A 27,694-nucleotide genomic window follows, 5' to 3' on the forward strand; every position below is an offset into this window, starting at 1 on the left:
CCTCCATTTTGCATGTTCTCGCCTAGGGGTAGGGTGTCCTGATCCTTGTTGAGATAGAGGGGGAGGGTGAAGTGTTAGGGCTACATGGATCTCCAAACAGAGAGTTGTGAGAAAAAAAAACGAAAAACCAGCAAGATGGCTGAACAAGAGACCAAAGAAACCCTCAAATGTGAGAATTTTCTCTGTTAAATAATTATGATGACCACCGTATAATTTTAGTTTAATATTGTTTCAGTGCATTATGGTCCTTTTCTTCACAACAAGCATAAATAAATCATTAGTAGTGCTGATGTCTCTTAGCTGGCTAGCTAAATTTCCCATTCTACTTTAAATGGGGCAGCAGGTAAATTCAGGCACCCCAGGCATCAGAACTGTTGCACCACTTAAAATTTGAACAAGAAGCTGATGAATATCTTCAGCTTCATATCACTAAAGAACTATAGGTGCACGATGATAATTGTCGCAACCGCTGCCCTCTTTGAAAGTGCCCTAAATTTAACTAAGTATTGAGGAGCTGAACTTTACCCTCCTCACCTGTCACTGCAGACTGGCAGGGTCACCCACAGAGCAGCGCTAGTAGCTGTTAATGAAGTAATGCTCTTTTTATTTAAGGGGTTGTTCCATTTCATAGGTGAAGATTTCAACCACTACCACTAGTAACTCAGTTCCAAGGGGTACAGGTTAAAACAAACTATTACAGCATAAGATACAGATTACATACCTTACAGTATTTACCAACAATAGCAGGTCTACTACTGCATCCCAGTGAATACACACACAGACTTAATAACCCTTTAAGATGAAAAAGAACTCAGTTAATCTACACTGTAGTTCATGTAGTTACTGAATAATAAGCTTTAGAATATAATAAACCTGATATTATAAGAGGATAATCACTCTTAATAGGCTTAATAGATGAAATATAATGAAGTGAGGAAAAAGGGATGATAAGAGCAGAAACTTAGTCAAACAGGCCTCACAGACCATCAGCCACGATCACCACCATCGTTTTTATCACACAACCTCAGAGTTGAATGAAGACTAACATAGAACCCAGCGTAGAGCGGCTGAGTGAATGTGGTGTGGACTGTGTGTAGAAGGGTCATTGTGTCAGAAACGCTGTAGAAGGACAGAATTCCTGCACTGGGATCCACGTACACTCCTATTTTGGCTAACGGAGCTTCTGGGAACTCCTCTCTATAGCAGCAGTGCCAGACAGAGGCGTTACTAGAACAAAACAGTTTCCAGGACTGACTGTTGTATCCAAACTCACCATCACAAAACTCTCCTTTCCTGCGAATGTCTTTATATGAGACTACAATGGCCGCAACTCCACTGTACTCAACCTCCCAATAACAGCGTCCACTCAGACTCTCCACACTCAACACCTGGCCGAAATAGTCAAATCTCTCTGGATGATCAGGGTAATGCTGGTCTTCATTACTCAGAATCAGAGCTCTGTTATTCTCAGACAGAATGAGGCGACGATACGCTGTGTTAGGATCCAGAGTCAGGTGACAGAAATCTAAATAAAATCAGAATAAAATACAGAAAATAAACATTTTATATAGTTTGTCTTCACAGAGGTCTCTTTTCCACGGCAGGGCTGAATGGTTCTGTAACCGTTCCAGTGGCTTTTCCACACAGACACGGCCAAACCAGATTCAGTGCATTTTTTCTGGTACAGTTAGGTAACCAGGCTCAGGGCCATGGAAACGTCTGGTTGGATGATGTAATTATGTACCCATTGCCTGATTGGTTCTACGTTTATGTTGGTATTGTGCCACAGCATCCTGCCACATTATTTTGAACCAAAAACAGTCAAATAAATTCAGTTTACTCATATGGACTTGAATAAATCCACCATTTGATAAATGTATTAGCATTAGCTTAGCTAGCATGTTGTTAGCGCTGCTCGAAACAAAACAGGTTTGATTCTGAGTAACAAAGGCTTTACAGACATAACTCAAATGTGAGGAAGCAACATTGAGTCTCTGTTGAAATCTCTGTTGAAATGTTTGGAGACGCAGCTTGGTAGCCTAGCCAATGCTAGCCGGCTCTTCTCTCCTAGCTAGCTTAGCTAAAGCTGAAGAGATTCAAACAGCCCAGTACAAGTTTGATTCGACTAACTGGTGCTCTGCTACCACAGCTATAGATGATAAAAAACTTATTTCAGCAAGAGTGAAGTGGACTGATTGAAAGCTGAAATCAAACCTGTTTTGTAGTGTTTTCAGCTGAAGCCTGCTAGGCTAAGCTATTGTGATTGTATGGTACTTCCCACCACAGTACACTCAGATTCAGCTAACTGATGCGTAGAAACATGAATTTATCGGATAAAGACTCTTAAACGAGAGTGCAGAGTCGAATGACTGGTGTTGAAGTGACAGACAAATAAAAATGAGGGTCACACTTTATTTGCATGGTCCCCTATAGATGCTCTACAGATACCTAAATCACTAACAAACTTTCTGGTGATGTTCAGTTGATTATCAGCAAGAGTATGGTTATGGTTAGAGTGAGGAGTAGGTGTAGGTTTTACTTTAAGGTTAAAGTTAAGGAGAGGTTTAGGGTTAGGGTTAGATCTTAGTCTTTCATACTGAACTTGAAGTTGTGTTTTATTTAATGTATAATTTAGTTGAATGTTACTTCAAGACAGACTGAGCATTTACAAAGTATCTACAGTGGACCATTCAAATAAAGTGTTACCAAAATGAGAATAGCGCTGTGGTGCTTTGAGATGTACTCTGATGTTCTGATTTAGCGGCACAACAGAGAGAAAAAAGAAACTCGGTCTAACGATTCCAGAACAGCACAGTACAGCCCTGAGAACCATTTGGCTCGACAGTGGAAAAGAGGCCAGAATGTTCTTATTCGAAGAAAAACATGTTTGTTGATGTTTTTAAACGTCTTTACAGTGAGAATTTCAGACGCTGCCTAAAGGCTCAACTTACACTGTAGAAAATCTTCTCTGCTCTTTGGTTCTGAGAGTGATAAAGGAGCTGCTGCAGCTGTGGAGACACAAGAACACACAGGACCACATCAATAGAATAGAATAGAATAGAACAGAATAGAAGAGCCAGCAGGAAGCTCCTCTTACCCTGTGGAGGGATTTTCCTGAACTCCTCTCTGCAGAACTCCTCTAGTCTCTCTTTCAGATCAGAGAGAGCGCTCCTCACTCCATCAAATGAGAGATGGTGATGGACAGAGATGCTGGAGGAGTCCTCAGATCCAGAAGAGACGCTCAGAGACTGGAAACTCTACACAGAGGGAAAACAGAATGGAGAAAAAGAGGAATGAAGCAGATCAGACCAAATCAGACTAAAGATGAGCGAGTGATCAGACAGAGCTCTGTTTATTACTGTCTTCATGAACTTTAGCTGAGAGGAGTTTGATGAAGTTGATGATGAACAGGTTCCTCTGTAGATCAGTGATTGTTACCTGGAGGAAATGGATGTGATCCTCTGTGAGTGAAAGCTGCTCCAGCTCAGCGTTTCTCCTCTTTAGATCAGCGATCTCCTGCTCCAGTTTCTCCAGGAGTTCTTCAGCTGCACTCAGTTCAGCCTCCTCCTGAGCTCTGATCAGCTCTGTTAGCTCAGAGCGCTTTTTCTCAATGGAGCAGATCAGTTCAGTCCAGATCCTCTCAGTGTCCTCCACTGCTGTCTGAGCACAGCGCTGTTAGAGCACATACAGAGAGCACATATAGAGCTCCATTTAAAGGAGGACTTCAGTAGAACATCTCATTACACACTTTCACTCCTCACAGTCAATTTAGTACATCAGTTAAGACGGGTTTAGTGTCTTTAGTTTGTATGCATATCTGCAATACAGACATATGCTTGTTATTTATAGTGATAAAACACAGAAATGTGGACTTTCAAATGATCTCCGTTTTGCCGTTTGAGCCACGACACGTCTTCAGGAGAGCTTGAGGAGAATAACAAGTAAATTCTTAAGAAAACATCTCATGTTCAACATGTCAGCTGAGAAACCTTAGAACTTTAGATATTTTAGAAACTTTAGATAAGATTAGAAACTGCCATAGAACAGTTCGGGAGATAACGTCTGGACTGGCCGATTACGTCATGTGTTAATGCATATTAATACGTGTTTAGCTCAACGCTAACACCAAACACTAACTGAATCATCCCCAGACACCGTGACCGGCACAAAAACTTCATAGAACCTGTATGCTATCTGTGAAGAAAGTTCAAATAAACACATCAGTAAAAATAAATAGAACACATGTTTTTCATCTCACAATATTGAACATCAATCACGACCCATGACTGTATGACTTACAATAGATATATATGGCAGCATAAATGCTGCAAATGTATTCAATTCAAATTGAAATGCAAATTTGAAAATGCTAATTCAATTGTGTATTTACAGTTGCATTTCTCATAGGAGTGTACATTATTTAAGACATAATTTAAATTAAAAATGTATATTTGCTTTTGCACTTCGAGGGTGTAATAGTTGTAAAAGTTAAAATAGAAAAGCAAAGTCATTTTGACAATTCATTATTGTTGTATAATGGACGGATTCTGACATGTAAAAAAAAAACACCAAACCTGTTTCAAATTCGATTTTTAGCCAGCCACTCTTGTCAGTCAAATGCTGTGGTCAGTGAATGTGGGGCGTATTTTAAAAGGAAGTGGTGAATCTAAACTGAATATAACAACCACTGAGTGACATTTTAACACCCACTAACAAGGCTGAGGATAATTCTGTCCAAAGTGATTGTTGTGTGGAAGTGATTCTTGATTAACTAGAAGAGCTTGAAATGTCCTACCATAAACATATACGTTCCACCTTAAATTGTGTAGAATATACCTGCTGCACCACTTACGGTGGAACAGGAAAATTTGAATAAGAAACTACGTACAGCTTCGTCTACCATAGCGCATATTCATAGGTAGCTCCTTACATAAAACTGTAGGGAGGATATTTTCAGGCAGAGGCTCTCAGGACTGTTCGGAAGAGCTGAACAACCAAAGATGAATATTCTTATTATGGGTTAGCGCAGTGTTTACTCTTGATACGCGCCCTGCAATCAGATCTCCATCCTGAAGTCCCGCCCACAGAGTCTGATTGAAATGAGAGCCTGACTGATGTCTGTGAAAAAACAGGATTGCAACTGCATCTTCATGTTGGCAGAGCTTAAGCGCGACGATGAGGAAATGCAATTGCAAACAGACGAGTGTTTTTCTAATTTAAATATTTTAAAGTCAGACTATTAATACAATGGAAGTTAAGTGTTGAAAGCACTTTGCTTTTTCCAGCCATTATACACTGAAATGCAACTGCAAGTACACAACTGAATTAGAAAATGTATATTTAATTTAGAATAAAAGAAAAAGAATATTTATTTATAATTAGAATTAAAGTCCAGAATATGCTGCTATAAAAAACACAGACGAAAGTGAGACTTCTGGACGGCTGCTACTGCTTTCAGCTATGCTAACACACATTTACGTGCTAACTGGTAGAGTACAGCATCAGCTTTTAGCCTCGTAGCTCCAACACTGAGCTCCTCACTGTCTGACTGGAGGAGAACCTGACTGAGCTCTGAAATATCCAATCTCTGCTCAGTCCTCACCTTAAGAGTGTTCACAGCCTGTTCCAGCTCCTGCAGCTTCTTCTGCTTCTCCTGGATCCTCTGCTGGACGTCTCTCTGCATCTCCTCCAGCTCCCTCTGTCAACAAACACACTGTATGACTGGGAATCATCACCTACACACATTTGGATTACTGTGAGTTAAAGAAGGGTCATTCCACACCAGCTCACCTCATCCCTGTCCATGGAGTTTCATCAAGTTTACACAGAAACTTCAGTTTACAAACAGAACTGATCTTATTCAAGAAGAAGTCTGTACATTGGATTAGTCAACAAAAATAATTTTGAAAACAGTCTGAAAAATGATGTTAAATATGAAATATTGCACGATCGGGTCAAAAACTAGTATACCCCTTACAGTAAATTCACCTGTTGAGGTCATTAATCAGCAAACAACTAGTTCATTTAGTGTGAAATATGATTCTTAGTGTTGTGTTTATACCTAGTTAATATTTCAGCAGTCAGTCTGTAAGAAGTTAAACTCAATATTTCAGATACAATTTAGACCACAAATGTTAGAAAATCATAATTAACTAGTTTATGAATGATGAAATCTTGCTATGTTATTCCAGGTGGTTACTAATATGTTGGTAGGCCTTTACTATGTAATCCCAGGACATGTCCAGACATGCTGTAGGTGAGTCAGTGTGGAGTGACTCAGTAGTGAAGTTCACTGTTGTTCTACAGAGCTTTCACACCATCATGTGAGCACTATAAGGCTGAAGATGGTGTTGGCTGGTAAAACATTCACAGACTGCTCTGACTTTATTACTGTTGCTGAGGAAGAAAGAGTTTATTCATCACTTCCTCATCCACAACACTTTACACACATTCTTTACACACAAACCCCATTAAACTCAAGAACTGAGACAGTTTAAATCCTTCAGCTGATGCAGTTTAGCTTCATTTAGATCCAGAAGGTCTGTAGTTCTCACCTGTTTCTGGGTTCTCTCTGCTGCAGCTGAGACTGTATCGTGGCCTTTGTGGTCATCCATTGTACACAAATAACAAATGCAGCTTCGGTCAGTCAGTCAATCAGTTTTTCGTGTTGAGAGCAGATCTTCTCTTGTAGTTGTGTGGACACTTTGGCCAGATTGTGCTTTTTCAAAGGAGGAACTTCACTGTGTGTGTGTGTGTGTGTTAGAGAGAGAGAGAGAGAGAGAGAGAGAGAGAGAGAGAGAGCAGCACGCTGTGGTGGGAGTTGTGTTTTCTGAGCTGTCGGTGATCCACTTCCTGGTTTTTCTGTTGGTTACAATGACGTAGAGAGGGGGAGGAGAAAGAGAGAAGGAGGAGGAGGAAGGACACCACTGGTATGTATATATATATATATATATATATATATATGTATCATGATTAACATAAATAAACACTACCATTTTTAAATGATGTTCTACATTTATTAATTGAATATGCATGTTTGTATTGAAGATCCACGTACTGGCCATTTTATCAGAAACCCCTGCCTGGTGTTTGTTGATGCCCAATTGTTGATGTACAGTTATGTATATATATATATATATATATATATATATATATATATATATATATATATGTATATATATATATATATATATATATATATATATATATATATATGTATATATATATATATATATATATATATATATAAAGTTTTCTGTATTACTTTAAAATGTACATTGAACAAACATTGATATATACAACCCGAATTCACAAAAAGTTCGGATTTTATGTGAAATGCTACTAAAAACAGACAGCAGTAATTTATACATTTTGATTTCATCATCTATGGTACATAGTATTAATAAATGATTTAGAGTATCCAGAGAAATGTCTGTATACAAGGGACAAGGCCAAAAACCAGTACTGGTAACCAGTACTTATTAACAGACATGATTCTGCAGTGGAAATCATTGCATGGGCTCAGGAACACACATATATAGACAGGATCCAGAAATGCTGCTGCCTTCTCTGGGCCCGAGCTCATTTAAGACTGACTGAGGCAAAGTGGAACTTTAAATTCTTTTTTTCCAGGCCAAAGACCATCTGGCTTGTTTTCCTCTGACAGTTCAAAAGCCAGCATCCGTGATGGTATTAGGGTTCATTAGTGCACATGGCATGAGTGACTTGCACATCTTTAAAGACACCGTTAATGCTGAACAATATATTTTGGCAACATAAGCTGGCATGTCAAACCTCATTCTGCACGTATTACCACACCATAACTCTATAGTAAAAGAGTCTGCGTGTTAAACTGGCCTGCCTGCAGTCCAGATCTGTCACCCATTGAAAACATTTGGTGCATTATGAAACAAAAAAATTGACACATGAGCCCCCGAACTGTTGAGCAGCTGAAATCCTACAGCAGTCGGTCTCCTCAGGTCCCAAACGCTTACAGAGTGTTGTTAGAAGGAAAGGTGATGAAACTCAGTGGTAAACATGCCCCCGCCCTAACTTTTTTTCAAAAAACAATACAATGTTCCCAGTTTCAATATTTGATATGTTGTTTCTGTACTATTCCAAGTAAATATATGTTGTACATGATTTGCATATCATTGCATTCTATGTTTATTTACCCATTTGGTATCAGTCAACTAACTCTTCATAACACACTGCTTTCCAGGTAAAAGATGAGGAGGTGAAGATCTGCTCAGACTATGCTAGAAACATTTGCCTTTGTCTGGTTATCTTAAAGACTTTAGATTGACTGCTCAGCCAGGCCTGAAGGAGGAGGTGACTCCTCAGGATCTCAGCTTTAGCCAGGACCACCTCAATGATAAACCATCTCACACTGACCAGTCGTCCTCCACCGCTTAGTCCATCCTGCTCCGAGCGCTCTCTCTTTCCTGACTGAAATGACCAGCTTGATCCAGGACACCTCCATGGATCTCTGCAGCATGTTCACAGCTGAAGGTCTGGATCTCGCTCTGCATCTCTCTGATGTCACCATCAGTGCTGTCCAGCATGAGCAACCTGGTGTCCAGAGCACTGAGCCAATCTTGCCCCAAAGGTGGACACAACCCTCAGTCCTCTGAGAGCTGTCAGAAAGACAGACAAGCCTAGATCTGTCACTGATCCTCCATCATCTCCACCAGCACTGATACTGTACTGTAGAATCTTACAAGGGTCTTGCAGCAACGTCGACAAGTAATGTGTGATTTATTTATTTATTAGCAACAAAAATTAATGAGGGATGATCAAGAGAATAAAACACATACATTAGTCATAACATAATCACTGTTTGAACTACATACAAACAGACCAAGCCATTCATTAATAAGATCCATAACAAGTTGTCCATTGTGTGGTGGTGGAGAGCTCAACAGTGACTGCAGTGGAGCTCAGTTTAGAGAGACAGAGACAGCGAGAGAGAGAGAGAGAGAGAGAGAGAGAGAGAGAGATAAGCTAGCACAGCAATGCTAACAGTAAATAGAAAAGGAACAATTAGCTAATAAGTGAGAATATCAAAACAGAGGTTCTATAAGGGTTCCACATTTGTTTTATGTTTTATGAACTGTCCATTGTATAGATATTATATGTACACACTGTCTGTGTACCACCTTTGTAGGTGAACTCTTAGACCTTTATGCCACACCTTTATAGGTGAACTGTTGGACCTTTTTGCCCCACCAAAAACTCCAGTTTATGTGCTGGATACACTATGGGAGAGACCTCTACTTGCATTAGCAATCACCTCCGTCCTTCTGTCATGTTCCTGATATAAGGCAGCCCCCAAATCTGTTGTGCTAGCATCAGTGCGCAAAACATATGGCAGTGTAGGCCATATACATGTAGGCATTGCCAAGAACTGGACAAGAATGGCAGCTTTTCACTTAAAGCTTCAAAAGCTTTCTGACAGGAGGGGATCCAGTGGGTCCCAAAAGGCTCTTTGAGGTTCAGACATTTACCTGCAACATTTATGCCAAGGTGGGTAACCAGCAGTGAGACTGGTAAGTACCGAGTAAATCCCAAGAAAGACTGGAGCACTCTCAGATTCTGGGGTGTTGGCCAGGTGTTTAAAGCTTTGACTTTATCAGGATCAGTCATTATACATTCTCTGGATACAATATGTCCCAAATAATGGAGTGAGGTCTAAGTATCAAGGTTTAAGTCCATAATCTCTTAGACAACCCGAGACATGAAAAAGATGAGTCTCATGCTCCTTCAGAGAGCTTGAAAATACAATCAAACTGTCAAGAAAGATAAGTACCTCTTTCAAGATTATGTCCTCCATGCACTTCTCCATAAGTCTTTGAAACATACTTGCATTCATCACCCCTTTGGGCATATCCCAAAAAGGAAAAAAAGCAGTCTGTAGCTTGTTCTCTTCATTCACCTCAATTTGGTAATATATCAATTTCAAATCCATTACTGAAAACTACTGATCCAGCAAGGGCTGAGAACGATACCTCCAATTTAGGCAAAGTGTATGCATCTTTGATAGTTTACAAATGTAATTTCCGATAATCAACACATAGACTCACATATCACCATTCTTCTTCTTTCCAGCCACAACAGGTGATGAAAATGGAGATTCAGATTCTCTGATTACACCCTCATTCAGAAGAGTTTGAAGGTGCCTCTTCACCGCCGCACAGTCATAAGGGTGGATGGGGCAAGGTTTCTGTTTAAAAGGGGTCTTGAACCTTATAAGATGCCTGATTTTAGTAGTATGGCCAAAATCAAGGTCATGATGACAGAAGACACCTGGGAAATTGTTCAACTTCTCAGTTATATCTCCATTCCTCTGAGAGAGGGGAGTTAATGAAGTCAAATTTCAAGCTCGGTTTTCTTTCTGTTACCTGTTACTCAAAGCAACTCACAGGAGACCTCTGATCATCAGCATTCTCAGATGTAGAATTTTGGATGATGCACTTGGGAACCACCAGCTCGGGAACCACACTGTGCAGGGGAAGCACAATGCCATGATGGATCTCATTCCTAAGCAGTACTGGTAGTTTGCTGGACATTTCAGATGTTACAGATAGAAGGCAGAAGTATACAAATACACCACCTGATATGAGTTGGTTGGCTGCTCTAATAAAGGCCATTGTTCTATGCTAACTGTATTAGCACACCAAAACCTTAAGTAAAACCTTCTGGTTTCCCAGAAGAACCTCAGGTGTCTGGCCACTAAGCTTCACTAAGCCGATTCTCCCATGAATAGCCTGTTTTTTCCAGATCCCTAATGTTCTTAGGACCTGTTTCTACCCATAACGAAGCAGCTTCAAGTTGGACCTAGGTCTGTCATAGCACTGCTCATATAGAGGGTCGAGAGTGTTGGTGCCAATTAACAGTGGTACGTTATCCAGACGAAGATCAGGAACAATTAAGGCAAGAATTGAAATTTCAGGCTATGATTCAAAGAATGGTGAATATGGAACATCTTGTCCATGTGTTCCTCCCATGTCAAGAATGTCAGTAACAGAGTGTATTTGATAGTCAGATAAGAGACTCTTATAGAAAGAAGGGCTAGAGTAATGATCTTTGAGCCTGTGTCAAGCAGGCAATTACAACTCACACCATTTACAACTACACTTGCTGTGCACTTGTTGCCTACAAGTCGGTCTGGCAATGTTGCATGGCTGGTCACCCCAAAATAACTCATCACCTTTCCATTCTGTGTGACAATGGGACTTTGCTTGTCCCTGGCCCTTCTCTGTCCCTCAACAGAAGCATGTTCTAGTTTAAATTGAATGGATTACAAAGTTTGTGGTGAAGCTCCCAAGCATATTGCTTTTCTCTGAGTGGCCTTTTGCTTAGCCTCAACCAAAGAAGGATTAGGGTCATTCCTGCAGGTACAGGTGACACGACCTTCCTCGTCACATCTAAAGCAATACCATGGCTTCGGTTTTGATGCTTTTGCTGTGACTTGCTTGAGTTCTTTCTTATCTGATTCATCTTTAGCCTCTGAATGCTCCTCTTTATCTCTCTTTGATTCTTCTTTAAGTGGCTTAGAGTTATAACCTTTAAGCTTGGTAATTTGTACCTGCAATGCAGCTTCTTCCTGAGGTCATCAGTGGCAGTATGAAAGATTTTTTACATTCAGCAAGGTAAAACCACCAATGATTGGCAAGTGTGGTATTACAAATGAAATTCCAAAGCCACTTCATAAAGAGGTGAAAGAATATGTGCAGAATCTTTAGGAGCAGGGTAGAATTAAAGTCAACTTCATATTTCTCTACAGTGGTCTGTGTCCGGAAAAAGGATTCTAGCTTGTGTCTCTGTGTAGATTTCAGAAAACTGCACAACTATTTCTAATCGTCATCCACTGCCCCGTATCCAAGACAACCTACAACGGTATTCATGGTTCTCTATCCTGGATCAAGATTCTGCTTAAAATCAAGGTTTTTGGTAACTGAAACTCAAAACATTACCCTGACTTTAACACCCCGTGGGGCCTACACCAGTGGGTCCGGATTCCATTTGGATTAAGTAATGCACCAATGGCAATTCAAATATGCATGGAAGGTGCCCTGGAAGGCTTGTGGGATGAATGCTGTTCTTTACATTTGGATGACATAGTTTGCTATCCCAAAACATTCATAGACCATGTCAAAGACCTTTGGATGAGTACTGGGTAAGCTGAGAGAAAATGCAAACTGAGACCCAAGAAATGTGAACTTTTTAAGCATCAAGTCTGATATGTAGGCTGTCTTGTGTCTGGTGAAGAGGTACAGATAGACCCGAAAGATTTGGATGCAGTGTGAATGTTAAAAGTTGCTCAGAGGAAGAATCGGGATAAGCTATGTTCAGAAAAATGCTCTTTTTATTTTTACACTGTAAGAACAGGCACACCCTACACACATCTGTGGGGAGGTCACCACCAGCCACAGGCTTTGCCCTGACAGTGAACCCACCCATGCACAAAACAACCCAACACACACATTAACTGAAGAACAAGCAACATAAAACAGCAATAAACAATCCTTTTTATTGGGTATGCAGAGCAGAGGCTCATGGGACAGAATGACACAGTATGTAGTGTCTGTTTCTCAGCTTAGAAGATAATGTAATGGGTCTCTTTAGTGTTCCTATCCCCAAACTAAATGTCACGGGATATTATAATACTAAATAATTTAAAGTAAATAGAATTAGAATATTTTGTATTGTAGCTTCAAGCAGAGGAAGAGTAGGGTGAAGCTTATGCTTGAAGTTGCTCATTATTAAACTGAAAGTTAAATGAAAGTTATGCCAGAGCTTTGCACCAGCTAACAACGTGTTAATACATATACATTAATAAATTAATGTAAATTAATATAAAATAATGTTATTTTAAAATTGTTTCATGGTAATGAAAGGTTCGTTGTACCATGCCTGCTAAGCAAATTGCTCACAAAAAGAGTGTGAGAAAAATAACCCCATAAAATCAAAAATACACAAATCAAACACTGTATGTCCATAAAACTATACTATAAACAATAATAGCAGAAATGTTTACAGTAAAATCAGTAGAGAAAATATCTGATTGATCAGCTGTTTGGAGTGGAAGTAAGTTTTTTGGAATCTGTAGTATATTTTGACATTAACAACAATAATCATACAGTCTTGTACATTTGCCTTCTTCTTTTTTTCTGCTCTGGGTAAATATTTATAATATCACGATTGATCTTGAAGCTGGTTGGTTTTGTTCGTTTACAAAATGTAACATGAGTGAAAATTTTGAGTGAGATTATAAGACGATAATCAATATTAATAGACTGTGATCAAATATAACTAGGTGAGGAAAAAGGGATGATAAGAGCAGAAACTTAGTCAAACAGGCCTCACAGACCATCAGCCACGATCACCACCATCATTTTTATCACGCAACCTCACAGATGAGTCAAAACCAACCCAGAACCCAGCATAGAGCGGCTGAGTGAATGTGGTGTGGACTGTATGTAGGAGTATCATTGTGTCAGAGACGCTGTAGAAGGAAAGAGTTCCTGCACTGTGATCCACATAAACTCCTATTCTGGAGGATGGACGTATTGGGAGCGGAGTTTTAATGTAGTTGTGGTAGAAAGTGAGAGAAGAATAACACAGCAGACTCCAGGACTGATTGTTACGTCCAAACTTGCTTTCATCATCCCATCCTTTCCTGCTGATCTCTTTATATGAGACTGATATGTACACCTTTCCAGTCCACTCAGCCTCCCAGTAACAGCGTCCAGTCAGACTCTCCACACTCAGCACCTGAAATATGTGGTCAAATCTCTCTGGATGGGCAGAGTAACTCTGGCCTTCATCACTCCACTTCACCACTCTGTTCTTCTCAGACAGGATGAGTTGATGATATGCTGTGTTAGGATCCAGAGTCAGCTGACAGAAATCTAAATAAAATCACAATAAAATAAAGAAAATAATCCGTTTATGTTTGTGTTCACAGAAAGTTCTTATTAGAAGAAAAACGTTGTGTTTGTTGTTGTGTTTGTTTCCAACTTTAAACGTCTCTACAGTGAGAATTTCAGACGCTGCCTAAAGGCTCAACTTACACTGTAGAAAATCTTCTCTGCTCTTTGGTTTTGAGAATAATAAAGGAGCTGCTGCAGCTGTGGAGACACAAGAACACACAGGACCACATCAATAGAATAGAATAGAATAGAATAGAATGTGAGTGCTGAAAACAGTTCTTACTTATTGTGCATTTATTATCTTCTCTCTCCTCTCTGCTTTCTGTTCACTCACATTGTTATGTCCGCTTACCTTCTATCTCATTGCCCAATTTCTCAGCTCCACTGACCACAGGTGTGTCCAGTCTGATTCACAAAGGGCTACAGGTTTGCATTCCAGTCCCTTTGTGGATCAGACTGGACGCCACTGACTCACTATATACTGGTGGACACTGTAGTTCTACACTTACAGACTGTAGTCCATCTATTTCTCTGCATCAGTGGGTCATCAGTGGTCAGGACCCCAACTGAGCAGGTATTACTTGGGTGGTGAATCATTCTCAGCACTGAACTCAACACAAGTTCAGGAATAGACAGCAGGAAGCTCCTCTTACCTTGTAGAGGGATTTTACTGAGCTCCTCTCTGCAGAACTCCTCTAGTCTCTCCTTCAGATCAGAGAGAGCGCTCCTCACTCCATCAAATGAGAGATGGTGATGGACAGAGATGCTGGAGGAGTCCTCAGATCCAGAAGAGACGCTCAGAGACTGGAAACTCTACACAGAGAAAAACAGAATGGAGAAAAAGAGGAATGAAGCAGCTCAGACCAAATCAGACTAAAGATGAGCGAGTGATCAGACAGAGCTCTGTTTATTACTGTCTTCATGAACTTTAGCTGAGAGGAGTTTGATGAAGTTGATGATGAACAGGTTCCTCTGTAGATCAGTGATTGTTACCTGGAGGAAATGGATGTGATCCTCTGTGAGTGAAAGCTGCTCCAGCTCAGTGTTTCTCCTCTTTAGATCAGCGATCTCCTGCTCCAGTTTCTCCAGGAGTTCTTCAATACCCATTCTGTTGATTTTCTAAGGGAAAAGAAGGTAACTCTGCAAGGGAGCAAACTCGAGCATATTCAAAAACATAAAATAGAACATGTCAATAAACTGGGGCTTCTTTTCTTGCTGAATGCTTCTAGTTCAGAAATATCACCACAGCTCCCAGACCAACTCACTGCTGCGTAAATGAAACCAGCTCTGTGTGACTGGAGGAGAACCTGACTGAGCTCTGAAATATCCAATCTCTGCTCAGTCCTCACCTTAAGACTGTTCACAGCCTGTTCCAGCTCCTGCAGCTTCTTCTGCTTCTCCTGGATCCTCTGCTGGACTTCTCTCTGCATCTCCTCCAGCTCCCTCTGTCAACAAACACACTGTATGACTGGGAATCAACACCTACACACATTTGGATTAATGTGGGTTAAAGAAGGGTCATTCCACACCAGCTCACCTCGTCCCTGTCCACTCACCTCATGGAGCTTCATCAAGTTCATAGAAAAAGATCAGTTTACAGCACTTTTCTGGACTTTGTAAAGGTTCATTTGTAAATACAGAGTTTTTCTTTTTTACCAGAATGAAACTTTCCAGGTCTTCTAGCAGAGTAAGTTTAGAGGAGCCTAACCACTTTCTGTTTCTCCCATCAAAAATGCTAGGGGGCACCCGCGAGCAGGTGATAAATGAATAAGGATGATATATATCCAGGACATGTCCAGACATGCTGTTGGTGAGTCAGTGTGGAGTGACCCAGTAGTGAAGTTCACTGTTGTTCTACAGAGCTTTCACCCCATCATGTGAGCACTATAAGGCTGAAGATGGTGTTGGCTGGTAAAACATTCACAGACTGCTCTGACTTTATTCCTATTGCTGAGGAAGAAAGAGTTTATTCAACACTTCCTCATCCACAACACTTTACACACATTCTTTACACACAAACCCCATTAAACTCAAGAACTGAGACAGTTTAAATCCTTCAGCTGATGCAGTTTAGCTTCATTTAGATCCAGAAGGTCTGTAGTTCTCACCTGTTTCTGGGTTCTCTCTGCTGCAGCTGAGACTGTATCGTGGCCTTTGTGGTCATCCATTGTACACAAATAGCAGATGCAGCTTCGGTCAGTAAATCAGAGCAGATCTTCTCTTGTAATCATGTGGACACTTTGACCAGCTTGTGCTTTTTCCAAGGAGGAACTTTACTTTGACTTTTACGATCATCAAAAGGAGGCCAGACACGTGAAACAAGATTTTACAGCTTTGCGTTTCCTCCCAGTGCAGAAATCACACTCCACATCTCCAGAGAGAGAGAGAGAGAGAGACACTCTGAGATCAGATATGTTTTCTCCGGTCTGGCTGTGAGTCACTTCCTGGTTTTTCTGTTTGTTAGAGCGTCACAGAAAAGGGGGAGGAGAAAGAGAAGGAGAAAAAGGACACCACAGTTTGGTGGACTCTTGAAGGTTGAAGCGTTGGGGGTAGTAGTCATATGTTTATATTGCTACTCCATAGACTAGACCAGGCTCCTGCAAGCTGCTTCTGCATAAAATACAGCATGAACAAACTACTAGAACCTGTAATGTTCCACCATAAAAAGACACATACTATACCTTATCTTATAATCATCATACATACACACATATCATTATAAAACAGTGCTTAATGTGGAAACTTTTACTTAATTAAAAACCTTTTTATTAAAAAAACACTCATGATGATAATGCTAATTTCTGCTAACACATATATGAGATCAGGCCAGTGGTGGTGGCTAACTTTTTGTTTTCCCCACTGTGGCTTTCATTTTACTTGGTTTGAGTCTATATATATGGATATTTGACAAACTAAATCTCGTTTGGAGAGGCTGGATGCAACAGCAAGTGTTTTTAATTGATGACAATGAACAAGAACAAACACTGAGTATAGTACAAAAGATCTATTACATAACTTTTAAACCAAATTAACAAAAGAGAAACCAAACACTATTTATTATACTGTAATAAATAGTTTTCATCTAACAAAAGTTTAAACATCATTTAGTGAGCTTATCGTGTTTGGTATCCGCTCACTATCTTCAAAATGTGCTGTTTTCCAGCTGAAAGGTATGAGGTGAAATTGCCCTCAGATGAGGCTAGTAGCATTAGCCTTTGTGTAACAATGGAGGCATGTGGGTCAGTTGCAGGTGCAAAGTGGCTTTATTTTTATATTGACTGCGTGGTGTTTGAGCTCTAAACAGTAGGAACAATGTCTCATTCCACATCACAACTCATAGATAAGGAGTAACCCTGGACCTATTCGCCACTCCTTTGTTGGTGAACTGCTGGACCTTTTTGCTGCACCTTTGTAGGTGAATCATAGACCGTTTTGCCACACCTTTGTTGGTGAACTGTTGACCCTTTTTGCCACACCTTTATAAGTGACCTGTTGGAGCTTTTTACCGCACCTTTGTAGCTGAAGAGTTGACTCCAATTAAATGTTCTTTTGTATCTTTCTTTCTCTCTCTCTCTTTCTCCTTATTTCTTCCTCTGCTGTTTTCTCTTCTTCTAGGTGGTGGGCCACCTTTTTTAGTTATCATGTTTATTGATCCCTGGCTCTGCACTGTGTAAAAACTCACTGTTAAATACTTAATTTTTTTGTGATTGTAATGGTGATTGTTGGCATACTCCATTTTTCTGTGAACATTATCATAAGTCCTAAGCTATTCAGGCGAAGGTCATCAGCTACTTAACAAAGTGGCCAATCAGATGTCTCACATTGCCTTTTTTCCATCTTAGTGAGAGAATCACCATCAGTGCAGTAAACCATAGTGATAAAGAGCTGGAGAGCTGCACTAGCCCAGAGGGTTAATCTGGTTAGACACGCTAGGTTCATGTATAACTGTAAGAAATATTATATATGACATAAGTCATGGGACAGGAACTAGTATCATGTAGGACACCCTCTAGCCCAGTGGAGTGCAGCAACTCGACGTGTCATCACTCCCATAATGGATGGAAGACATCTGGAGGGATCTTGAGCCATGATGTCTGGTTAGGCACCCACAGCTCTGTGGTTTTTTGTGGTGCAGTATCTCTGGTGCGAATGGACCTCTCCATTACATCCTATAAATGCTTGATTGGGCTCATGTCTGGCAAACGTTCAGGCCACACCATTTGACACAACTCTGGATAACTTGGGCCCGATGGCATGGTGAGTCCATGAAGGGGTGCAAATGGTCACCAAGCAGTGAAACATAGTGGTCGCTGTCAATGACATGATTAGGCAGACCAGTGGACCCAACCCATGCCATGAGAACACACCCCATACCAGCATGGAACCACCACCAGCCTTTTTCTGATGAGTACTGGCTAAGCAGTTAGAATGGAATCAAACTGACACCCAAGAAATGTGAACTTTTTAATCAAGTCCAATCCGTAGGTAATCTTGTGTCTGGTAAAGGGGTACAGATAGATTCCCAAAACGTGCAGGCAGTTTTACAGTTAAAGGAGAAAAGGCCTGGCCCAATGGGGAAGTTAGTTCCAGTAAACCTCAAGGTAAAGCATGTGTCCAAGACAGCTAAAGGTAAAACCCATCAACAGCTTCCCTCTAGAACACCAGTCATGTGGTCTTATTAGCACTGTGCTGTTGTGACAAGGTCTGATAACAAGTTAACAACTCTACCTCTTCTTGCCTATCCAGACTTTAACTAGTCTTTCTCCTGCATCCAGATACATCCACTGAAAAGCTTGGAGCAGTTCTTTATCAACATCAGCAAGGCAAACTTCACATAAACGGTTACAGATCTAGGACCTACACTCCTGTGAAGAAAAAGTACCATCTGTACCACTGCAGTGGATACTGGTAGAAAAAAAAGATCAGTAACAGTCTTGCTATAATTACTGATATCATCACTGATCTTGATGAGAGGAAAAGTGACAATGAATTTTTGAGGTGAACTACAGTGTAAACTATCCGAGTTCTTCTTCATCTGATCATTTAAATGGTTAATAAGTGTGTGTGTATTTACTGGGATGCAGTAGTAGATCTGCTATTGTTGGTAAATAATATGAGATGTGTAATCTGTATCTTATGCTGTAAGATATGTGTAATCTGTATCTAATTACTGAATAAAAGCCTAAAGGTCTGTTCACACGAAGTACAGATCAGATTTATAATCAAAGTAGACCTACCATGAGCTACGGGATTGTGAGATGTTGGTATATGAACTGAAGTCATAAGTCAATCTTATTTCAAGTTTGTTGACAGATACGATGTGTTTATTTAGGGATGAGGAGAGGAGTGAAGTGTTGAACACGCAGCTGAACCACACACAGATCCAGTCATCATGACACTCTGCTGCACAGTATACAAACATGTAGACACACAAACATCCCAATGCATTGCATAATATTGCACATTACAAAGTTGTGTTAAAAGAAAGAATGTTTGAAGAATAAAAGGCAGGTCTTTCACAAATATCCATGCATCTAAGAAACTGAAATTAAATGAAAAATAACAAAAAACACTTACGCTCCTTTACTTTCTGTCGTATGGCAGAATCCCCTTTGTTCTGATAATAGTTCAGGAACAGCCAACAGGACGCTCCTCTTACCCTGTGGAGGGATTTTCCTGAACTCCTCTCTGCAGAACTCCTCTAGTCTCTCCTTCAGATCAGAGAGAGAGCTCCTCACTCCATCAAATGAGAGATGGTGATGGACAGAGATGCTGGAGGAGTCCTCAGATCCAGAAGAGACGCTCAGAAACTGGAAACTCTACACAGAGGAAAAACAGAATGGAGAAAAAGAGGAATGAAGCAGCTCAGACCAAATCAGACTAAAGATGAGCGAGTGAAAAGCAGGTAACTCTGCAGTGAACGAACTCAAATTGTATTACATAAATAATATTTATATGTTCATTTTAAATATTTATATGTTCAGCAAAAATTTGGGCTTCTAAATCCTTCTTTTCTTGCAGAGCATATCTAGTTACTGAAGTCAGGGATTTTGTGGGCCTCTCCAAAACTTTAATCTTGTAATTCTTATAGTTGTTCAGGCTTGATTATAGGTACTTTTTGGATCATTTTGTCTGTGACTGTGGGACAGTAGCTTCCAGGATTATGGAAGCTAGTGGAATCCCATCTTTTATGCCATTCAAATGCAAAGCATAATAGATCCATTCCCATGCTTAACAGTTGGCAAGGTGTACTTTTCATCAAGTGCTGCTTTTCTCAAAGTATGCCAAAGAGAAAATATGTGGCACTTTCTGCATGTCAAAATTTTGGCAGGTCCACCGGGCCAATCAGAACATGCTACATCATCAAGCCACGCCCCCAAATGTACCTTCAACAGTTTTAACCAGTCATTTTGAACAGATAACAGCTTATTCTCAACTAGTTTTTTTAATCGAGAAATCCACACCCCTCATATGTTTTTGTTCAGCCATTTTGAGATGCTATGATACTAATATTGATTTAAATTCCTGGCAAAGTTTAAAAAATGCAGACCAATCAGATGTTTGTATTCATAACTATACATAAGATCAAACTTTTCCCTTCCATCCATGACACTGTGAGCAAGAACATTGAAGAGTTAGTGTTTCAGGAGATGTAGATGAAGCTAAGAAGCTAAAATGTTAGGAAGCAATGGTGAACATCCTGGATTCACCAAAAATGCCAGCGAAAGCTTTGTCTAGATCAACTTCGTTAAGTGCAGATAAGTTCTCGAGGCCCTGACAAAAAAAAAAAACAATGATCAGATAACTGACTGGACACTGTCTAAGCATGTAGAAGTTTAGATGAGTATACATTCAGTTAAGAAACTGTTTAATTGCTTTCAACAGACTGTCTCCATCTAGTTTTTCCCTGGCCCCCACTGATTAGCCCCCTACTGATGTGATGTGTTTAGTCTAGATAAGTCATCAAGACCCTGAGAAACAATCAGATAACACAACTGACAGGACAGTTCCTAAGCATATATATGTTTAGTTACTGAGAAGAGAGACAGATGTTGATCCTGGATTCCTGCCAAACACAGCTGCAACTTGAACACAGTTTTTAATCTTTTTGAAATAGACTAACATTCAAGCTGAATTGTTTACAACTTGATGAAATGTACTTGAGATCAAGTAAATGTAGAGGATTAGCAGTTAAATCAGTATCTTTATTTATTTTTACGTATTTTCATTTTTCGAACCATCTTAATTTTCAAATCAACTCTGTTCAGTAGAAGGTTATCTGAAAAAATATATCAGAGTGAATGTGCCTAATCAAGTCAAAGGTTAGAGTTCTGCACTAAAAAGGGCCCTGGATTTGAACCCGCTGTTATGACCTTGAGAATCTTTCATGTCCATCTGACCAACCATGTCTTTGTAAAACAATCCGACTGAAAATTGCATGTCCTAAGCCTCCTTTCCAAAATTCATAATAGATTCCATAATAGATCTGTATGGGTATGTGTTACTGGACTGACTGATGAGATGGTCTCTGAGCACAACATCTACTTGTGAAAATAGAGATGCTATAGGATAGTTTGCAACCTTGACCTTAGCATCATTAGCTAAGTTAGCTAAGACCCATCACGGTTTGTGATTTTACAACCTAGATGTAAAAAGGTGTTGTTCAAGTCTAGGTAATCTTCACTGTTGCCGGCTACATGAAACTACATTATCAGTCATGGCCGAAAGTGGTGGAATTTCAACATAAGTATACTTTTCAATACCCAACTTTTCAATGTCCAACTTTCTTCGTTTGATAGAGGGGGAAGAAGAATGCTTGTCTCTTTGTTTGTTCTTTTTACTCTGACCTTACCCTTGGTGATCTTACATGTTGGTTTCAAAATAATTATTCAGCCTCATTTTAAGTTTCTCAATGCTTTTAATTCATTCCAGCTCATCAACCCCATGCCCAGGGCCAAATGTTTGAGGCTGCACAACATAGATAGGCATATGTTGCACATACTGTCAGCATTTCTTTTGGTATGGACAGCAAAAGTGTGTAAATACTGATGCTCTGAAGGTTTCCAGGGTACTATGAGTATCTTGTAATTAGGTTCAAACTTTAGTTCATGTAAGAGTATAATTCACCACAGTGTTTCTTGAAACTGCTCCAATCATTCCAATGCAGGATGAATTTCCCTGTGGCATTCAAGAAACTCTAGGTTGGGCTGCTGAAGAGGGGAATGCTGTCATTTTGTTCTTCAAAAATGAACACAAAGTAGCTGCCATTTGATAATCACCACACATGAAACATATCCAACTCATTGAGTCACAAAGTCAATCTAGGCAAAGCTGTTGCTGGCTTTTTTGGTGCATCCAGGATATTCACTATTGCTTCTTAACTTTTTTAGCTTCTTAGCTTCATCTACATATCTTGAAACACTAACTCTTAAACACTCTTGCTCACAGTGTCATGCATGGAAGGAAACAGTTTGATTATGAATACAAGCATCTGATTGGTCAGCATCTTTTAAATTTTCTGGGAATTTTAAATTGATATTAGCATCATAGCATCTCAAAATGGCTGTACAAAAACATTTGAGGGGTGGGGATTTCTAGATTAAAAAACAAGTTGGTAGTAAGTTGTTATCTGTGCAAAACTGCTGAAACTGTTGAAGGTTTGTGGTTTCCAGGAAAGTGTCTGACCAACGAAAGGGTGGAGGTTTCCAGGAAAAATGGTTAAGAGGTGGGAAGGCGGTACCTGCGGCGGCGGGAGGTTCTGGGTGGGGCTTACGGCAAATGCATGCTTCTGATTGATTGAAGGACTGGGACAAATGTATGCATCTGATTGGCCTTTGGGGGCGTGGCTTGATGATTGATCTTTTGGCCTGCGAAAAGTGCCTCATATTCTCTCTTTTATACCTTTTACAGTTTACAGTTTTTGTTTGCTTGGATTTGAAGCAGAAACCAGTTCAACTCCATCACATACAGGCAGCATTGCTTTAGAGCTTCAGCTCCTGTGAGAGCTAGTAGGGTTTTCATCAGAATGGACTTTTTATCCAGTGCCCAGGTCTTTGAGTCACAGGATAATGAAAAATGAACTTTGTCACCATTGTTACTCTACATCAATTCTTCTCCTTTTTCTTCTTCACACAAGCGTAGAGAAAAGGTGCAGGGCATCAAAAAATTACATGGGCTCTCTTTATCTGTAATAGATGATCCTGTGAGAAAAGGCCTTACAACAACTAAATGTTAACTATAATAAAGAGCAGACAGCATGTTTCTGATGCAAATTTCCTCCAGACTCACTTGCACCACAGCTCACGGAGCAACTCACTGTGTGTATAAATGAAACAAACTCTGACTGGAGGAGAACCTGACTGAGCTCTGAAATATCCAATCTCTGCTCAGTCCTCACCTTAAGAGTGTTCACAGCCTGTTCCAGCTCCTGCAGCTTCTTCTGTTTCTCCTGGATCCTCTGCTGGACTTCTCTCTGCATCTCCTACAGCTCCCTCTGTCAACAAACACACTGTATGATTGGGAATCATCACCTACACACATTTGGATTAATGTGAAGGGTCATTCCACACCAGCTCACCTCGTCCCTGTCCACTTGATTTTTATCAAGTTCTTACCAAAACCAGTTTACAGCATTCTTCTGGAGTTTTATAAATATTTATTTGTAAATCCAGTGTTGTTCTTTTGGCAGTTTTACTGCTTATTTGTTCTGAGCTTCTTTAAACAAATTCTGTATTGTCAAAAAAAAAAAAAATTAAACCATAAAGAAATTAAAGCACATCAATAATTGACATATATGATATTCAGAAATAACTGTCCTGATTCAGGAAAAAGACTGAAAGAAGCTGAACCAGTCCCTTTTGAGAAAAAGGCCAGTAAAGATCTACAAAATAGGTGTCTAGTTGTGAGACTCATGTTTTGCCCTTACAATGTAGCTGTAAATACTGCATCTAGAAATGACATGAAATATATAAATACTATAGCTGGGGCATAGAGTAAGACACAGGGGAGGCTATAATTCTGCCGCAAGAATTGCTCTTTTATTAAACACCAGCAGAAAGGCACACAAAGAGCACAACTCATGGTGGAGGTCACCGCTAGCCACAGAATACACCTTCATGGTGACCAACCTCCAACACAAAACACCCAAACCTCTGACAAAGAAGAAAAAAAATAAAGACAAACACATATTTTTAGATTAAGAAACAGCGACATTAACAATCAGAAACAACCTAACATAGTCCCTTTTCAGAAGTGCATGCACCTACCATGAGCCTCTGTGCATGCTGCTCACATGGCCATGACTTCTGAGGTTCTCGGAGGCAGCGGCAGCCAGTAGCGGGTGACTACATAGCTTCCCTGTCAAAGGTTGACCATCCCGGTGACCTCCCCCCAGTCTTCGCTTGGGGCTGCATCCTTCCTATTGCGGCTCCTCCTGAAGGAACTCCCCACAGTGCACCATGCCAAGTCCCACCCAGCTTGGAGGCAACAATGGTGCTCCACCTGACCACTATCCACTTTCTCCACTACCAACTGCGACATCGACACTGGCATGAGCACCACCTATGCACGCTGGGGCCCCAGCTCTGCCACTGGTGACAGACTTGATCTGGAGAATGGTTGCCTTCCAGCCATTTGATGCATTTCTTTGTGTGTGTGTGTCAGCATGGCTGGTCACAGTAGAGATATTGGTGAGCCTGTTAAGGTGAGCACAATGAGCTGTCTGCCGCCCATGCTGCACTCGACCCACCGCCCACGGCCACTGCTGAACCTTCACACCGGAATCTGTTACATGCGGTCCCAGGCTCATGGTGCCATCCAGTGCGATGTCCTCTCTCTCCACAATGCCGGCTCACCCACCACTTTGCTGCTTCCCCCAGTGCTTCACGCTGAAGCCTTTGACAGTTTTACTTTTATTTTTCCTGGCCTTCCTCTCGCCAGCACCACCATTGTGCCTTGCAGCATTGCCTCTGGCATAAAACCTTCCTGCTCTGGCTTTGTCATTGATCCTTCCTATGCCTGCTCAGCCATTCAGCTTCACCATGCTATCTACTCCATGGAGTCTTTTAGCGCTTCCCCCCGCCATCAGCGTCTTTTGCCAGGCTCTGCCTCACTCAAAGTTCACTTATAAGTTCTACTCCAGACCACTGGGAGGGGTTCTATCCCACTTCTGACACCACTGTGTGACACCACTAGACACAGGATTCACCCTTATGGTGACCAAGCTCCAACACAAGAAAACCCACACCCCCAACACAGAATAACACAATAAACACATATACATACTTTTAAACTAACAAATATTATTTTATATTAGCAACAATAAACAACATAAGTAGTCTCTTCAGGAGTGTGCATGCCTAAAATCAGCCTTTGTGCGTGGCTGCTCACATGGCCAAGCCTTCTGGAGGCAGCACCACCCAGTAGCAGGTCGCTAGAATACTTTAAAATCCAAATCGAAGATTACAGTCCAAAAAGGAAATTTTGCACATCAGACCTAAAAGTGTCACCTGTTTCTGGGTTCTCTCTGCTGCAGCTGAGACTGTATCGTGGCCTTTGTGGTCCTCCATTGTACACAAATAACAGATGAAGTTTTGGTCAGTGCGACAGTAGATGTCCATCAGTTTGTCGTGTTGAGAGCAGATCTTCTCTTGTAGTCGTGTGGATGCTTTGACCAGCTTGTGCTTTTTCCAAGCAGGAATTTCATAGTGAGGTTTAAGATGATCTTCACAAAAGGAGGCCAGACACGTCAGACAGGATTTTACAGCTTTGCGTTTCCTCCCAGTGCAGAAATCACACTCCACATCTCCAGATCCAGCAGGAGGAGCAGCTCGGACTTCTGTTTTCTTCAGTTTCTCCAACATTTCAGCTATAAAGTAGCTTCTGCATAGAACAGGCCTCGGAGTGAAGGTCTCTCTGCACTGGGGGCAGCTGTAGAGCCCCCTGTGATCCCCATGATCCCAGCAGCCATTAATGCACACCATAGAGAAACTGTGTCCACGGGGAACGGTCACTGGATCCTTCAGCAGATCCAGACAGACTGGACAGCTGAACTGGTCCTGATCTACTAAAGTACTGGCCTCTGCCATTCTCCTGACCATCTACACTGAGAGAGAGAATCAGTGAGTGTTAGTCACTTCCTGTTTTTTTCTGTTGGTTACAGTGTCACAGAGAGGAGGTGGAGGAGAAAGAGAGGAGGAGGAGGAGGACTTAACTCTTTAGTGGACTTTTGAAGGTTGATCATTTCTGTTTAAAGCATGGATGAGGTAGACTCTAAGTTGTATTTATTATATTGTTACATAGGTCATCAAACCAAAATATATTTTGCTATGTATATACAGTCGCTTCATGTCGTTATTGACTGTGTGCCGCTGTGAGGTGCGGTATGATGGTGTTTTCAACAAAACATGTGAATTCAGCATAGCTGAGTTTTATCAATTGGGAAAGTAATCAGATACAGGCATTTAAATGGCTATCATCATTCTATTTAACAGATTATTTACAGGATTTCCCACCTTGTACAATCGGACCGAAATTGTATTCAGAATTGCCTGAATCAGACTAGTCTATTCTGAGGTGTATATATGGACGTATTCTATTCTGATTGAGTTATTAGTCAGATTAATAATGGATTATGATGTTGCATGCAAACATGGCTAGTGTCTAAATGGTGGGTTGTATGATCCCTTAAACTCTCTGGATCAGGACGTGAATGTAAATGTCTACATGTTGCTGTGGGTATAGTGTGAAGAGGGAATGATGCAGAGAGAAATCACAGACTGGAGACTTTACCTGATTACCCCGCTTGCCCTCTCTCACTCTCTCTCTCTGTGTCTGATTACCTCACCTTTTCTTTCTCTCTGTATCTGATTACCTCACTCGCCCTCTCTCTGTCTCTTTCTCTCTCCCTCTCAAGCTCAAAGCTTGCCTGTTCACAGCAAGAGATTACTGGCCTTTCCCAGTTTCAAGCTCCGAGACAAAGAGAAAGGTCTTCTGTACCCTGGACTCAGATACTGCACCATGTTGGACCTACACTAATGAAGAAAACCCATACAGTCAGAACTTAGAGTTGCTAGTACTGGTGCCCATGAAAAATCATTTAAAATCAACAACTTGAAATCGAATTGAAACAGTTTTATTTCATGTATGATTATCATTTATTTATTGATTAGTTCATCTGAACTGTTGCACTGACAAATTAATCTGCACAAGTGAACAGTGTTTGACACCCCTCCCCCCAGCACCGCCTCTCACACTCACACACAGGCTCCCTTTCTGTCCCTCACACTGCCAGTCTGCCGTCTGAGCTCCGAACAGCTTAAACTTGCCAATAACGAAGCTTTTGGAAACACAATGCAGCAAAGTACCTTTAAACCTACTAAATAAAGTAGTGAAAATAAGAATGTGTGAGATAAACGTACGAACTTTTCTCCCCCGTCATCCTGAGCATTTCTCTGAGGTAACTTGTCAGGGTTGCTAGTTAGCTAGTTAGCTAACTAGGTAAGTAACACTACTTAGCATCTGAACACAAATTTGACAACTTACCTAGCTAGCTAAACACAATGGCCACACAAGATCACATTAAGAATCAAACTAGATGGCTTTCTGTCCCACAAAGTTATCTAGGTAGTAGGAAATGAGGACACAAGCCTCAGTTTCCATATATGCCTGCCCAGACAGTTAACTAGCTACTGCCCAGATAGCGAGCATATCTCGGTCCGCCGGCTTGAGAAGGTCGGCACCCCACTACCTGTTTGCCACTG

General features: G+C 40.8%; 3 protein-coding genes across 6 annotated transcripts in view; 1 reads left to right on the forward strand and 2 right to left on the reverse strand.

The window, feature by feature from the left end:
- The window catches only part of LOC118800569 (E3 ubiquitin/ISG15 ligase TRIM25-like), a 54,341-nt gene that overhangs the window by 19,153 nt on the left and 7,494 nt on the right, over nt 1–27,694 (forward strand). The gene's annotated exons all lie outside the window — the stretch shown is intronic.
- On the reverse strand, nt 90–26,035 carry LOC118800573 (tripartite motif-containing protein 16-like). The gene is made up of 6 exons (XM_036560845.1): nt 25,442–26,035; nt 5,603–5,698; nt 3,439–3,672; nt 3,098–3,257; nt 2,952–3,008; nt 90–1,525 (listed from the first exon to the last, which is right to left on the reverse strand). The coding sequence occupies exons 1-6, from the start codon at nt 26,030–26,032 to the stop codon at nt 987–989; spliced, it is 1,677 nt and encodes a 558-aa protein (XP_036416738.1). The 5' UTR covers nt 26,033–26,035; the 3' UTR covers nt 90–986.
- Nucleotides 12,607–27,522, reverse strand: LOC118800572 (tripartite motif-containing protein 16-like). Of its 3 annotated transcripts, XM_036560842.1 has the most exons (6): nt 16,043–16,363; nt 15,284–15,379; nt 14,928–15,053; nt 14,588–14,747; nt 14,076–14,132; nt 12,607–13,913 (listed from the first exon to the last, which is right to left on the reverse strand). In XM_036560842.1, the coding sequence occupies exons 1-6, from the start codon at nt 16,100–16,102 to the stop codon at nt 13,375–13,377; spliced, it is 1,038 nt and encodes a 345-aa protein (XP_036416735.1). In that variant the 5' UTR covers nt 16,103–16,363; the 3' UTR covers nt 12,607–13,374. The 3 variants fall into 3 exon arrangements, with proteins under 3 accessions (XP_036416735.1, XP_036416737.1, XP_036416736.1); XM_036560844.1 differs by lacking the exons at nt 14,588–14,747; nt 14,928–15,053; nt 15,284–15,379; nt 16,043–16,363 and adding exons at nt 19,594–19,753; nt 23,332–23,427; nt 27,477–27,522; XM_036560843.1 differs by lacking the exons at nt 15,284–15,379; nt 16,043–16,363 and adding an exon at nt 23,332–23,427.

The sequence above is a fragment of the Colossoma macropomum genome, unplaced genomic scaffold (assembly GCF_904425465.1).
Source record: "Colossoma macropomum unplaced genomic scaffold, Colossoma_macropomum, whole genome shotgun sequence".
In the NCBI taxonomy this organism is placed as follows: Eukaryota; Metazoa; Chordata; class Actinopteri; order Characiformes; family Serrasalmidae; genus Colossoma; species Colossoma macropomum.

Bases quoted from the DNA above. Each gene is read 5' to 3' on its own strand.
- LOC118800572 (XM_036560842.1), bottom strand. From the start codon at position 16,102: ATGGATGACCACAAAGGCCACGATACAGTCTCAGCTGCAGCAGAGAGA. The intron at 15,380-16,042 runs GTGAGAACTACA...GTTTGTTGACAG, and splicing joins CAGAGAGAACCCAGAAACAG to AGGGAGCTGGAGGAGATGCA. The intron at 14,133-14,587 runs GTAAGAGGAGCT...GTGTCTCCACAG, and splicing joins CAGTAAAATCCCTCTACAAG to CTGCAGCAGCTCCTTTATTA.
- LOC118800573 (XM_036560845.1), bottom strand. From the start codon at position 26,032: ATGGTCAGGAGAATGGCAGAGGCCAGTACTTTAGTAGATCAGGACCAG. The intron at 3,673-5,602 runs GTGAGGACTGAG...GTGCTCTAACAG, and splicing joins AGGCTGTGAACACTCTTAAG to CGCTGTGCTCAGACAGCAGT. The intron at 3,258-3,438 runs GTAACAATCACT...CCCTCTGTGTAG, and splicing joins ATCACATCCATTTCCTCCAG to AGTTTCCAGTCTCTGAGCGT.